The sequence below is a fragment of the Panulirus ornatus genome, chromosome 13, assembly GCF_036320965.1.
Source record: "Panulirus ornatus isolate Po-2019 chromosome 13, ASM3632096v1, whole genome shotgun sequence".
Classification (NCBI taxonomy): domain Eukaryota; kingdom Metazoa; phylum Arthropoda; class Malacostraca; order Decapoda; family Palinuridae; genus Panulirus; species Panulirus ornatus.
Genome location: NC_092236.1, coordinates 49,289,280 through 49,305,489, shown reverse-complemented (window position 1 = coordinate 49,305,489; position 16,210 = coordinate 49,289,280). Strand labels below are relative to the sequence as shown.

At 41.7% G+C, this 16,210-nt stretch overlaps 1 protein-coding gene across 2 annotated transcripts in view; it reads right to left on the bottom strand.

Moving 5' to 3' along the window:
* The window catches only part of LOC139752852 (ATP-dependent DNA helicase DDX31-like), a 185,736-nt gene that overhangs the window by 105,698 nt on the left and 63,828 nt on the right, over window positions 1–16,210 (bottom strand). For both annotated transcript variants that reach the window (XM_071668819.1, XM_071668820.1), the window contains exon 9: window positions 1,629–1,806. In XM_071668819.1, coding sequence (XP_071524920.1) covers window positions 1,629–1,806 — 178 coding nt within the window. The remainder of the gene's footprint in view (window positions 1–1,628; window positions 1,807–16,210) is intronic.

The window sequence follows — 16,210 nt, the reverse complement described above, 5'->3', positions numbered from 1 at the left end:
CACCTGGAAAGATGGAGTCAAAAATACTTTGAGCAATCAAGGTCTGAACATGCAGGAAACAGAAATGTGGGCACACGATAAAGTTAATTGTAATGATATGCTATACAGGGGTCGACATGCTGTTAATGGACTGATCCAGGGCATGTGAAACATCTGGGGTAAACTTTGGAAAGGTCTGTGATGCCTAGTTGTGGAGAGAGAGCTGTAGTTTTGGTGTATTACACATGACAGCTAGAGAATGGATGTCAGTGAATGCAGCCTTTCTTCATCTGTTCCTGGCATTACCTTGGTAACATGAGAAAAGGCAATGAAGTGTGAAAAAATATAAATGTGTGACATCATGAAATATGGAAAGGTGAAGTAAGTATCAGTGAAGTTTACAAAAAAAAAAAAAAAATCCATTCATTACCATATCCTACAGCATTTGCCATTTCCTGCAGTAAAGAGCAATGTGACAGGTACACCACTGATTTTCCGGCAAATGGTGGTTTGGCATCTCCTTTAGTCTGCACAAAATTATGTGAGGGAACTTGAAGTTACCGCAGCTACCAGACTAGTTTACTGGGTGGCCACAGATGGTGTTGTGAGTAAGGTGCGCTTATTTACATTATTTACACTGCACTTGTTGGTGGTGATACCACAATTCTGTGAGATTCTTAGCTTATTTTTCTTAAATTTGACCCTAGCAATGGCTTCTAAGACGTATGAGAGTGTCAGTCGTGGTATCAAACATAAACACCAGTCCATATCGATCCAAGATAAAGTAGAACTGTTGAAAAAAAATGGACCATGGTGTATCAATGTGTAAGCTGTGTGACATCTACAGTACTGGTTCAACTGTTTATGATATAAAGAAGCAAAGGGAGAAAATAATGAAATTCTATGCATACAGTGATTCCAAGAAGCAAATGACAATAAGAAAAACTATGAAAGATGGTAAGAGTACTGAGCACGATCAAGTGATGTGGGAATGGTTTTGAAAGCATCGGAGTGATGGCGTGGACTTATCAGGTAGCATGATAATGGACCAGGGTTAGTTGTTCCATAAAGAACTCAAATTACAACATGAGTGTGACTACAGTGAAGGATGGCTTCAAAGATTCAAGAAGCGTCATGGAATTTCCGTGAATAAAGTGAGTGGAGAAAAGTGGTCTCCAAACCATGAAGGAGCTGCTGACTATGTGGACGAATCTGCAAAACTGTAGCTGATGAGCACCTCAGTCCTGAGCAGGTGTATAATGCAGATGAAACAGCATTATTCTGGCGATGCACACCAAGGAAAACACTAACAACAGAAGACAAAGAAGACCCCACAGGATTCAAACAATTTAAGGACAGACTTACCATCTTAGGGTGCTCAAGTATTTAATATTTGTTTCATTCAAATTTCTCGCATTCCATGGTACAGTTTAGACACATGGGAGATGTATACTTAGTGGGTTACAGGTGTGTTAATGAATTATTATTGCGTTACCACAGTTGGTCTGGCAAAATGGTTAATCCAGCAAGTCGTTGGAACCAAGAGTGCCAGAAAATCAGTGGTGTACCTGTATATACAAAAATTTGCAAACATTAGATGGACATCTCAATTCAAATTGTCAGTTTGAGTCGTCTGAATCAATTACAACCTGCTGCGTCATGTTCCCATGCAGCTTTTGGAAGAGAATAACATCTGTGTCATCAACACTTAGTTCTTCTTCTACATCCTCTTCATCTTCACTTCCTTCGCCATCATCTACTTTCCCTGCCAATACCCTTTCAGCTCTTCTGGCTAGGGAAGACTTCTTCTCTGTTGCTTTACCATATCTGGAAAATCATGATATGTATTACTTCAAATTATGCAAATACTCCACTCCTCATCCAAAACGACCCTCCATATATGATTAAATCTTAGATCCTAGACTGAAGTCAAAGACTATAGGACTATTCCATTAAATCTCAAACTGTGCGCAATGGGTGCCACACTAAACCTGTGATTTATCATTTATTATCATACAGAATCACTGTTTCCTGCGTCAGTGAAGTAGCACCAGGAAACAGACGAAGAATGGCCCATCCACTCACACACACACATATATATATACATAAACACCCATACATAAATACATAAACGCTGTCTCCCGCGTTTGCGAGGTAGCGCAAGGAAACAGACGAAAGAAATGGCACAACCCACCCCCATACACATGTATATACATACGTCCACACACGCAAATATACATACCTACACAGCTTTCCATGGTTTACCCCAGACGCTTCACATGCCTTGATTCAATCCACTAACAGCACGTCAACCCCAGTATACCACATCGATCCAATTCACTCTATTCCTTGCCCTCCTTTCACCCTCCTGCATGTTCAGGCCCCGATCACACAAAATCTTTTTCACTCCATCATTCCACCTTCAATTTGGTCTCCCACTTCTCCTCATTCCCTCCACCTCCGACACATATATCCTCTTGGTCAATCTTTCCTCACTCATTCTCTCCATGTGCCCAAACCATTTCAAAACACCCTCTTCTCCTCTCTCAACCACGCTCTTTTTTATTTCCACACATCTCTCTTACTCTTACGTTACTTACTCGATCAAACGACCTCACACCACACATTGTCCTCAAACATCTCATTTCCAGCACATCCATCCTCCTGCGCACAACTCTATCCATATCCCACACCTCGCAACTATACAACATTGTTGGAACCACTATTCCTTCAAACATACCCATTTTTGCTTTCCGAGATAATGTTCTCGACTTCCACACATTCTTCAACGCTCCCACGATTTTCGCCCCCTCCCCCACCCTATGATCCACTTCTGCTTCCATGGTTCCATCCGCTGCCAGATCCACTCCCAGATATCTAAAACACTTTACTTCCTCCAGTTTTTCTCCATTCAAACTTACCTCCCAATTGACTTGACCCTCAACCCTACTGTACCTAATTACCTTGCTCTTATTCACATTTACTCTTAACTTTCTTCTTTCACACACTTTACCAAACTCAGTCACCAGCTTCTGCAGTTTCTCACATGAATCAGCCACCAGCGCTGTATCATCAGCGAACAAAAACTGACTCACTTCCCAAGCTCTCTCATCCCCAACAGACTTTATACTTGCCCCTCTTTCCAAAACTCTTGCATTCACCTCCCTAACAACCCCATCCATAAACAAATTAAACAACCATGGAGACATCACACACCCCTGCCGCAAACCTACATTCACTGAGAACCAATCACTTTCCTCTCTTCCTACACGTACACATGCCTTACATTCTCGATAAAAACTTTTCACTGCTTCTAACAACTTGCCTCCCACACCATATATTCTTAATACCTTCCACAGAGCATCTCTATCAACTCTATCATATGCCTTCTCCAGATTCATAAATGCTACATACAAATCCATTTGCTTTTCTAAGTATTTCTCACATACATTCTTCAAAGCAAACACCTGATCCACACATCCTCTACCACTTCTGAAACCACACTGCTCTTCCCCAATCTCATGCTCTGTACATGCCTTCACCCTCTCAATCAATACCCTCCCATATAATTTACCAGGAATACTCAACAAACTTATACCTCTGTAATTTGAGCACTCACTCTTATCCCCTTTGCCTTTGTACAATGGCACTATGCACGCATTCCGAAAATCCTCAGGCACCTCACCCTGAGTCATACATATATTAAACAACCTTACCAACCAGTCAATAATACAGTCCCCCTTTTTTAATAAATTCCACTGCAATACCATCCAAACCTGCTGCCTTGCCAGCTTTCATCTTCCGCAAAGCTTTTACTACCTCTTCTCTGTTTACCAAATCATTTTCCCTAACCCTCTCACTTTGCACACCAACTCGACCAAAACACCCTATATCTGCCACTCTATCCTCAAACACATTCAACAAACCTTCAAAATACTCACTTTATCTCCTTCTCACATCACCACTACTTGTTATCACCTCCCCATTTGCGCCCTTCACTAAAGTTCCCATTTGCTCCCTCGTCTTACGCACTTTATTTACCTCCTTCCAGAACATCTTTTTTTATTTATTTTTATTATACTTTGTCGCTGTCTCCCGCGTTTGCGAGGTAGCGCAAGGAAACAGACGAAAGAAATGGCCCAACCCCCCCCCATACACATGTATATACATACGTCCACACACGCAAATATACATACCTACACAGCTTTCCATGGTTTACCCCAGACGCTTCACATGCCTTGATTCAATCCACTGACAGCACGTCAACCCCGGTATACCACATCGCTCCAATTCACTCTATTCCTTGCCCTCCTTTCACCCTCCTGCATGTTCAGGCCCCGATCACACAAAATCTTTTTCACTCCATCTTTCCACCTCCAATTTGGTCTCCCTCTTCTCCTTGTTCCCTCCACCTCCGACACATATATCCTCTTGGTCAATCTTTCCTCACTCATCCTCTCCATGTGCCCAAACCACTTCAAAACACCCTCTTCTCCTCTCTCAACCACGCTCTTTTTATTTCCACACATCTCTCTTACCCTTACGTTACTCACTCGATCAAACCACCTCACACCACACATTGTCCTCAAACATCTCATTTCCAGCACATCCATCCTCCTGCGCACAACTCTATCCATAGCCCACGCCTCACAACCATACAACATTGTTGGAACCACTATTCCTTCAAACATACCCATTTTTGCTTTCCGAGATAATGTTCTCGACTTCCACACATTCTTCAAGGCTCCCAGAATTTTCGCCCCCTCCCCCACCCTATGATCCACTTCCGCTTCCATGGTTCCATCCGCTGCCAGATCCACTCCCAGATATCTAAAACACTTCACTTCCTCCAGTTTTTCTCCATTCAAACTCACCTCCCAATTGACTTGACCCTCAACCCTACTGTACCTAATAACCTTGCTCTTATTCACATTTACTCTTAACTTTCTTCTTCCACACACTTTACCAAACTCAGTCACCAGCTTCTGCAGTTTCTCACATGAATCAGCCACCAGCGCTGTATCATCAGCGAACAAAAACTGACTCACTTCCCAAGCTCTCTCATCCCCAACAGACTTCATACTTGCCCCTCTTTCCAAAACTCTTGCATTTACCTCCCGAACAACCCCATCCATAAACAAATTAAACAACCATGGAGACATCACACACCCCTGCCGCAAACCTACATTCACTGAGAACCAATCACTTTCCTCTCTTCCTACACGTACACATGCCTTACATCCTCGATAAAAACTTTTCACTGCTTCTAACAACTTTCCTCCCACACCATATATTCTTAATACCTTCCACAGAGCATCTCTATCAACTCTATCATATGCCTTCTCCAGATCCATAAATGCTACATACAAATCCATTTGCTTTTCTAAGTATTTCTCACATACATTCTTCAAAGCAAACACCTGATCCACACATCCTCTACCACTTCTGAAACCACACTGCTCTTCCCCAATCTGATGCTCTGTACATGCCTTCACCCTCTCAATCAAACCCTCCCATATAATTTACCAGGAATACTCAACAAACTTATACCTCTGTAATTTGAGCACTCACTCTTATCCCCTTTGCCTTTGTACAATGGCACTATGCACGCATTCCGCCAATCCTCAGGCACCTCACCATGAGTCATACATACATTAAATAACCTTACCAACCAGTCAACAATACAGTCACCCCCTTTTTTAATAAATTCCACTGCAATACCATCCAAATCTGCTGCCTTGCCGGCTTTCATCTTCCGCAAAGCTTTTACTACCTCTTCTCTGTTTACCAAATCATTTTCCCTAACCCTCGCACTTTGCACACCACCTCGACCAAAACACCCTATATCTGCCACTCTATCATCAAACACATTCAACAAACCTTCAAAATACTCTCCATCTCCTCACATCACCACTACTTGTTATCACCTCCCCATTTGCGCCCTTCACTGAAGTTCCCATTTGCTCCCTTGTCTTATGCACTTACCTCCTTCCAGAACATCTTTTTATTCTCCCTAAAATTTAATGATACTCTCTCACCCCAACTCTCATTTGCCCTTTTTTTCACCTCTTGCACCTTTCTCTTGACCTCCTGTCTCTTTCTTTTATACATCTCCCACTCAATTGCATTTTTTCCCTGCAAAAATCATCCAAATGCCTCTCTCTTCTCTTTCACTAATACTCTTACTTCTTCATCCCACCACTCACTACCCTTTCTAATCAACCCACCTCCCACTCTTCTCATGCCACAAGCATCTTTTGCGCAATCCATCACTGATTCCCTAAATACATCCCATTCCTCCCCCACTCCCCTTACTTCCATTGTTCTCACCTTTTTCCATTCTGTACTCAGTCTCTCCTGGTACTTCCTCACACAGGTCTCCTTCTCAAGCTCACTTACTCTCACCATCCTCTTCACCCCAACATTCACTCTTCTTTTCTGAAAACCCATACAAATCTTCACCTTAGCCTCCACAAGATAATGATCAGACATCCCTCCAGTTGCACCTCTCAGCACATTAACATCCAAAAGTCTCTCTTTCGCACGCCTGTCAATTAACACGTAATCCAATAATGCTCTCTGGCCATCTCTCCTACTTACATAAGTATACTTATGTATATCTCGCTTTTTAAACCAGGTATTCCCAATCATCAGTCCTTTTTCAGCACATAAATCTACAAGCTCTTCACCATTTCCATTTACAACACTGAACACCCCATGTATACCAATTATTCCCTCAACTGCCACATTACTCACCTTTGCATTCAAATCACCCATCACTATAACCCAGTCTCGTGCATCAAAACCACTAACACACTCATTCAGCTGCTCCCAAAACACTTGCCTCTCTTAATCTTTCTTCTCATGCCCAGGTGCATATGCACCAATAATCACCCACCTCTCTCCATCAACTTTCAGTTTTACCCATATTAATCGAGAATTTACTTTCTTACACTCTATCACATACTCCCACAACTCCTGTTTCAGGAGTATTGCTACTCCTTCCCTTGCTCTTGTCCTCTCACTAACCCCTGACTTTACTCCCCAGACATTCCCAAACCACTCTTCCCCTTTACCCTTGAGCTTCGTTTCACTCAGAGCCAAAACATCCAGGTTCCTTTCCTCAAACATACTACTTATCTCTCCTTTTTTCACCTCTTGGTTACATCCACACACATTTAGACACCCCAGTCTGAGCCTTCGAGGAGGATGAGCACTCCCCGCGTGACTCCTTCTTCTGTTTCCCATTTTAGAAAGTTAAAAAATACAAGGAGGGGAGGATTTCTGGCCCCCCGCTCCCATCCCCTCTAGTCGCCTTCTACGACACGCGAGGAATGCGTGGGAAGTATTCTTTCACCCCTTATATATATCCCCAGGGATATATTTTTTTTTTTTTTTTTTTTTTTTTTTTGCCGCTGTATCAGGCTAGTGACATGGGTGACAGAGACCTTCACCAGGACCCTGACAACCTCCACCGTCACCCATCATTCTCACACAGTCACCTTGGCAGTTGGAGGATGCATCCCATCTTACTTCCATATGCAAGCAGAGGTGTGCCCCAACCCACCCTCATCATGGACAATCGGTTGGCTACCCACCTCTACTACAAGTGGTCCCGTTACCACTTCTACCAGTACCACAACTGACGATCCAACTACCGAAAATCCTTCCTCTGAAACACCAACAACTACTGAAAATCCTTCCTCTGAAACACCAACAACTACTGAAAATCCTATCTATGAAACACCAACAACTGAAGAAACGTAGATGAAAACCGAGGGGTAGATGAGGAAACAACAACAGAACTACCATAGGCATAGCAAAATATCAAAACGTAGATGAAAACCATCAGGTGCTCCAAGTTAAGGTTTCATGATGCGAGAAAGTGAACTGACGTGAGTCAGAGGATCATCTCGTCCCCATCACATCATTCAGAGTGATACCAGTTTGCATCAGCCTTCACTCCTGCCTGCAGTAGCATGCTTTCTGACATGTTTCATGAGCTCCTCTTCGCCAACGGAACTACCTTGGCCCACCAGTGATGCTACTACGTTTGTGAATCAAGAACCATTGCAACACAAACCTCGCCAGGTGGTAGAGTGTCCCGCAGTGTATCAAGACAGACTTCCCCAGAACTTTTTTTTTTTTTTAAAGGGGAAGTAAATGTTTATAGTTGTGTTACTGGAGTGATAGTTTTCATACATGGTGCTTTGACAATAAAATAGTGAAATTGGAAAAAATGTAGCTTAGACATTGAAGCTTATTGATACAGTGGTTAAATTGATGAGAACTACTATTGACGTTTGTGTAAAGAAATTAAACATTTCCTTTCCATAGCCAGAGGTTGAATCATTATGTGACATTCATTTTTTCATTTCATTTCAAGCTAGAAGTTTCAGTTTTCTAAATTGTTTCTTACATTTTTCACATGTATATATATGTATGTGTGTATGTGTGTATGTGTGCGTGTGTGTGTGTGTGTATGTGTATATATATATGTATATTATCCCTGGGGATAGGGGTGAAAGAATATATATATATACATATATATATATATAATATATATATATATATATATATATATATATATATATATATATATATATATATATATATATATATATATATATATACATACACATACACAGGCACATATATACACACACACACACACACACATATATATACATATGAAAAAGTAAGAAATAATTTAGAAAACTGAAACTTCTAGCTTGAAATGAAATGAGAAAATGAATGTCACATAATGGTTCAACCTCTGGCTATGGAAAAGGGAAAATGTATAATTTATTTACAAAAACGTCAATAGTAGTTCTCATCAATTTAACCACTGTATCAATAAGCTTCAATGTCTAAGCTACATTTTTTTTTCCAATTTCACTATTTTCTTGTCAAAGCACCATGTATGAAAACTATCACTCCAGTAACACAATATGCACATATACGTACATATACATATCAACATATACATAAATATACATACATATACATATACATACATATACATACATACATATACATATCAACATATACATACACAAACACACACAGACATATACATATATATACGCATGTACATATTCAACCATTCCTGGTGCTGCCACCCGCTTCAGCAAGAAAATGTCAAGAAAACAGACAAAAAAGGCCACACTTTTGTTCACACTCAGTCTCTAGCTGTCATGTGTAGTGCACCAAAACCACAGCTCGCTATCCACATCCAGGCCCCACAGACCTTTTTATGGTTACCCCAGACGCTTCACATGACCTGGTTCAGTCCACTTACAGCACGTCGACCCCAGTATACCACAATGTTCCAATTCACTCTATTCCCAGCACACCTCTCAACCTCCAATATGTTCAGGCCCTAATTGCTCAAAATCTTTTTCACTCCGTCCTTCCACCTCCAAATTGGTCTCCCACTTCTTGTTCTCTCCACCTATGACAAATATATCCTCTTTGTCAATCTTTCCTCACTCATTCTCTCTATATGTCCAAACAATTTCAACACACTCTCTTCTGCTCTCTCAACCACACTCTTTTTGTTTTCACACATCTCTCTTACCCTTTCATTACTTCCTTGATCAAACCACATCACACCACATATTGTCCTTGAACATTTCATTTCCAACACATCCATCCTCCTCTGTACAACCTATCTATTGCCCATGCCTCACAACCACACAATATTGTTGGAAGTACTATTCCTTCAAACATACGCATTTTTGCTCTCCGTGACAGTGTTCTCTCCTTCCACACAGTCTTTATCGCTCCCAGAACCTTCGCCCCCTCCCCTACCCTGTGACTCACTTCCACTTCCATGGTTCTATCTGCTGCTAAGTCCATTCCAAGATGTCTAAAACACTTCACTTCCTCTAATTTTTCTCAATTCAAGCTTACATCTCAATCAACTTGTCCCTCAACCCTACTGAACCTAAAACCCTTGCTCTTTTTCACATTTACTCTCAACTTTCTCCTTTCACACACTTTTCTAAACTCAGTCACAAACTTCAGTAATTTCTCACATGGTACAGTAAACAACAACTGACTCACTTTCCAGGCTCTCTCATCCACAACAGACTGCATACTCGCACCTCTCTCCAAAACTCTTGCATTTACCTCCCTAACTATCCCATCCATAAACAAATTAAACAACCATGGGGACATCACACATCCCTGCTACAAACCAACATTCACCGGGAACCAATCACTCTCCTCTCTTCCTACTCGTACACATGCCTTACATCCTTGGTAAAAACTTTTCACTTCACTGCTTCTAGCAACTTACCTCCAACACCATAACATACTCTTAATACCTTCCACAAAGCATCTCTATCAACCATATCATATGCCATTTCTAGATCCATAAATGCTACATACAAATTCACCTGCTTTTCTAAGTATTTCTCACATACATTCCTCAAAGCAAACACCTGATCCTCACATCCTCTACCACTTCTGAAACCGCACTGCTCTTTCCCAATCTGATGCTCTGTACATGCCCTCACACTCAATCAATACCTTCCCATATAATTTCCCAGGTATACTCAACAAACTTATGTCTCTGTAGTTTGAACACTCACCTTTATCCCCTTTGCCTTTATACAATGGCACTATGCATTCTGCCAATCCTCAGGCACTTCACCGTGGTCCATACATACAGTGAATATCCTTACCAACCAATGAACAACACAGTCACCCCTTTTCTAATAAATTCTACTGCAATACCATCCAAACCCACTGCCTTGCAGGATTTCATATTCCACAAAGCTTTCACTATCTCTCCTCTCTTTACCAAACCATTCTCCCTAGCCCTCTCATTTCACACACCAGATGTAATGGACTTTTACTGAAATGTCTATCAGACTCCAGACTTAGTCTGGTGATGTGTGAAGGGTCCATAAGAAGTTGAATTTTGATACAATGAAGTCCATTAGAATATGGGTTTACTACCTGAGGATATACTCAACATGTGTTTACAAAAACTTTTTATGAACACTACTGGTATTTCTTTTTTTTATCAAGTATAATAAAAAAATCCCAATGATTTCTTTGTCTTATGCACTTTATTTACCTCCTTCCAAAACATCTTTTTATTCTCCCTAAAACTGAATGATACTCTCTCACCCCTACTCTCATTTGCCCTCTTTTTCACCTCTTACACTTTTCTCTTGACCTCCTCCCTCTTTCTTTTACACAACTCCCACTCATTTGCATTATTTCCCTGCAAAAATCGTCCAAATGCCTCTCTCTTCTCTTTCACTAGCAAACTTACTTCTTCATCCCACCACTCACAACCCTTTCTAATCTGCCCACCTCCCACGCTTCTCATGCCACAAGCATCTTTTGCGCAAGCCATCACTGCTTCCCTAAATACATCCCATTCCTCTCCCACTCCCCTTACCTCCTTTGTTCTCACCTTTTTCCATTCTGCACTCAATCTCTCCTGGTACTTCCTCACACAAGTCTCCTTCCCAAGCTCACTTACTCTCAACACTCTCTTCACCCCAACATTCTCTCTTCTTTTCTGAAAACCTCTACAAATCTTCACCTTCGCCTCCACAAGATAATGATCAGACATCCCTCCAGTTGCACCTCTCAGCACATTAACATCCAAAAGTCTCTCGCGTGCCTATCAATTAACACGTAATCCAATAACGCTCTCTTGCCATCTTCCTACTTACATACATATACTTATGTATATCTCTCTTTTTAAACCAGGTATTCCAAATCACCAGTCCTTTTTCAGCACATAAATCTACAAGCTCTTCACCATTTCCATTAACAACACTGAACACCCCATGTACACCAAATATTCCCTCAACTGCCACATTACTCACCTCTGCATTCAAATCACACATCACTATAACCCGGTCTTGTGCATCAAAACTACTAACACACTCACTCAGCTGCTCCCAAAACACTTGCCTCTCATGATCTTTCTTCTCATGCCCAGGTGCATATGCACCAATAATCACCCATCTCTCTCCATCTGCTTTCAGTTTTACCCATATCAATCTAGAGTTTACTTTCTTACACTCTATCACATACTCCCACTACTCCTGTTTCAGGAGTAGTGCTACTCCTTCCCTTGCTCTTGTCCTCTCACTAACCTCTCACTAACATTCAAGACATTCCCAAACCACTCTTCCCCTTTACCCTTGAGCTTCGTTTCACTCAGATCCAAAACATCCAGGTTCCTTTCCTCAAACATACTACCTATCTCTCCTTTTTTCTCATCTTGGTTACATCCACACACATTTAGACTCCCCAATCTGGGATCTTCAGTGAAGGGGGCAAATGGGGAGGTGATAACAAGTAGTGGTGATGTGAGGAGATGGAGTGAGTATTTTGAAGGTTTGTTCAATGTGTTTGATGATAGAGTGGCAGATATAGGGTTTTTTGGTCGAGGTGGTGCGCAAAGTGAGAGGGTTAGGGAAAATGATTTGGTAAACAAAGAAGAGGTAGTAAAAGCTTTGCGGAAGATGAAAGCTGGCAAGGCAGCAGGTTTGGATGGTATTGCATTGGAATTTATTAAAAAAAAGGGAGTGACCATATTGTTGACTGGTTGGTAAGGTTATTTAATGTATGTATGACTCATGAGAAATACTTAGAAAAGCAAATGGATTTGTATGTAGCATTTATGGATCTGGAGAAGGCATATGATAGAGTTGATAGAGATGCTCTGTGGAAGGTATTAAGAATATATGGTGTGGGAGGAAAGTTGTTAAAAGCAATGAAAAGTTTTTATCGAGGATGTAAGGCATGTGTACATGTAGGAAGAGAGGAAAGTGATTGGTTCTCAGTGAATGTAGGTTTGCGGCAGGGGTGTGTGATGTCTCCATGGTTGTTTAATTTGTTTATGGATGGGGTTGTTAGGGAGGTGAATGCAAGAGTTTTGGAAAGAGGGGCAAGTATGAAGTCTGTTGGGGATGAGAGAGCTTGGGAAGTGAGTCAGTTGTTGTTCGCTGATGATACAGCACTGGTGGCTGATTCATGTGAGAAACTGCAGAAGCTGGTAACTGAGTCTGGTAAAGTGTGTGGAAGAAGAAAGTTAAGAGTAAATGTGAATAAGAGCAAGGTTATTAGGTACAGTAGGGTTGAGGGTCAAGTCAATTGGGAGGTGAGTTTGAATGGAGAAAAACTGGAGGAAGTGAAGTGTTTTAGATATCTGGGAGTGGATCTGGCAGTGGATGGAACCATGGAAGCGGAAGTGGATCATAGGGTGGGGGAGGGGGCGAAAATTCTGGGGGCCTTGAAGAATGTGTGGAAGTCGAGAACATTATCTCGGAAAGCAAAAATGGGTATGTTTGAAGGAATAGTGGTTCCAACAATTTTGTATGGTTGCGAGGCATGGGCTATGGATAGAGTTGTGCGCAGGAGGATGGATGTGCTGGAAATGAGATGTTTGAGGACAATGTGTGGTGTGAGGTGGTTTGATCGAGTGAGTAACGTAAGGGTAAGAGAGATGTGTGGAAATAAAAAGAGCATGGTTGAGAGAGCAGAAGAGGGTGTTTTGAAGTGGTTTGGGCACATGGAGAGAATGAGAGGAAAGATTGACCAAGAGGATATATGTGTCGGAGGTGGAGGGAACGAGGAGAAGAGGGAGACCAAATTGGAGGTGGAAAGGTGGAGTGAAAAAGATTTTGTGTGATCGGGGCCTGAACATGCAGGAGGGTGAAAGGAGGGCAAGGAATAGAGTGAATTGGAGCGATGTGGTATACCGGGGTTGACGTGCTGTCAGTGGATTGAATCAAGGCATGTGAAGCGTCTGGGGTAAACCATGGAAAGCTGTGTAGGTATGTATATTTGCGTGTGTGGACGTATGTATATACATGTGTATGGGGGGGGTTGGGCCATTTCTTTCGTCTGTTTCCTTGCGCTACCTCGCAAATGCGGGAGACAGCGACAGAGTATAATAAAAAAAAAAAAATAATAATGACTCATGGTGAGGTGCCTGAGGATTGGCGGAATGGTTGCATAGTGCCATTGTACAAAGGCAAAGGGGGATAAAAGTGAGTGCTCAAATTACAAAGGCATAAGTTTGTTGAGTATCCCTGGGAAATCATATGGGAGGGTATTGATTGAGAGGGTGAAAGCATGTACAGAGCATCAGATTGGGGAAGAGCAGTGTGGTTTCAGAAGTGGTAGAGGATCTGTGGATCAGGTGTTTGCTTTGAAGAATGTTTGTGAGGAATACTTAGAAAAGCAAATGGATTTGTATGTAGCATTTATGGATCTGGAGAAGGCATTGATAGAATTGATACAGATGCCCTGAGGAAAGTATTAAGAATATATGGTGTGGGAGGCAAGTTGTTAGAAGCAGTGAAAAGTTTTTATCGAGGATGTAAGGCATGTGTACGTGTAGGAAGAGAGGAAAGTGACTGGTTCTTAGTGAATGTAGGTTTGTGGCAGGGGTGTGAGATGTCTCCATGGCTGTTTAATTTATTTATGGATGGGATTGTTAGGGAGGTGAATGCAATGGTTTTGGAAAGAGGGGCAAGTATGCAGTCTCTTGTGGATGAGAGAGCTTGGGAAGTGAGTCAGTTGTTGTTCGCTGATGATACAGCGCTGGTGGCTGATTCGTGTGAGAAACTGCAGAAGCTGGTGACTGAGTTTGGTAAAGTGTGTGAAAGAAGAAAGCTGAGAGTAAATGTGAATAAGAGCAAGGTTATTAGGTACAGTAGGGTTGAGGGACAAGTTAGTTGGGAGATAAGTTTGAATGGAGAAAAACTGGAGGGAGTGAAGTGTTTTAGATATCTGGGAGTGGATTTGGCAGCAGATGGAACCATGGAAGCGGAAGTGAATCATAGGGTGGGGGAGGGGGCAAAAGTTCTGGGTGCGTTGAAGAATGCGTGGAAGTCGAGAACATTATTTCGGAATGAAAAAATGGGTATGTTTGAAGGAATAGTGGTTCCAACAATGTTATACGGTTGCGAGACGTGGGCTATAGATAGAGTTGTGCGGAGGAGGGTGGATGTGCTGGAAATGAGATGTTTGAGGACAATATGTGGTGTGAGGTGGTTTGATCGAGTAAGTAATAATAGGGTAAGAGAGATGTGTGGTACTAAAAAGAGTGTGGTTGAGAGAGCAGAAGAGGGTGTTTTGAAATGGTTTAGTCACATGGAGAGAATGAGTGAGGAAAGATTGACAAAGAGGATTTATGTGTCAGAGATGGGGGGAATGAGGAGAAGTGGGAGACCAAATTGGAGGTGGAAAGATGAAGTGAAAAAGATTTTGAGTGGCCGGGGCCTGAACATGCAGGAGGGTGAAAGGCGTGCAAGGAATAGAGTGAATTGGAACGATGTGGTATACTGGGGTCGACGTGCTGTCAAAGGATTGAACCAGGGCATGTGAAGCATCTGGGGTAAACCATGGATATTTCTGTGGGGCCTGGATGTGGAAAGGGAGCTGTGGTTTCAGTGCATTATTACATGACAGCTAGAGACTGAGTGTCAACGAATGTGGCCTTTGTTGTCTTTTCCTAGCGCTACCTCGCACACATGAGGGGAGAGGGGTTTTTTTATTTCATGTGTGGCGGGGTGGCGATGGGAATAAATAAAGGCAGACAGTATGAATTATGTACGTGTGTATATATGTACATGTCTGTGTGTGTATATATATGTATATGTTGAGATGTATAGGTACGTAAATTTGCGTGTGTGGACATGTATGTATATACATGAGTATGTGGTTGGGTTGGGCCATTCTTTCGTCTGTTTCCTTGCGCTACCTCGCTAACGCAGTAAACAGCGACAAAGTAAAATAAATATAAAATAAATAACAAAAAAATCAAATAGCATTTATAGAAAAAGATTTTAAACTGTAGACATGGAAAAATGACAATGTTTCAGTATAACCTCTTCAAACCCCCTAAACTTATGTGTGGAAATTACCCAAGTGTGCACTGTGCTTTTTTTTTTCTTTAATGTTGAAGGCTATAGTAACAGACAAAAGTTCACAACAAAATCAGGCCTTATTTGAAATAAAGAGAGAATCATGATGTAGAAAAAAAAAGACAAGGGAAAGTATTTATGAATTTTTGAGGACATGAATGACCCATCTTTTGAAATGTGCCAGGTCACAGGAACTGAAAAACCATGAGAAGGTAGAGTGTTCCAAGGCTTCCACATGTAGGGAAAGAAGCAGTTATCAAAACAGCCCATCCTTGAGTTGCTGATGGCCACAAAATAATCATATAATGCAGCAGCTGGCC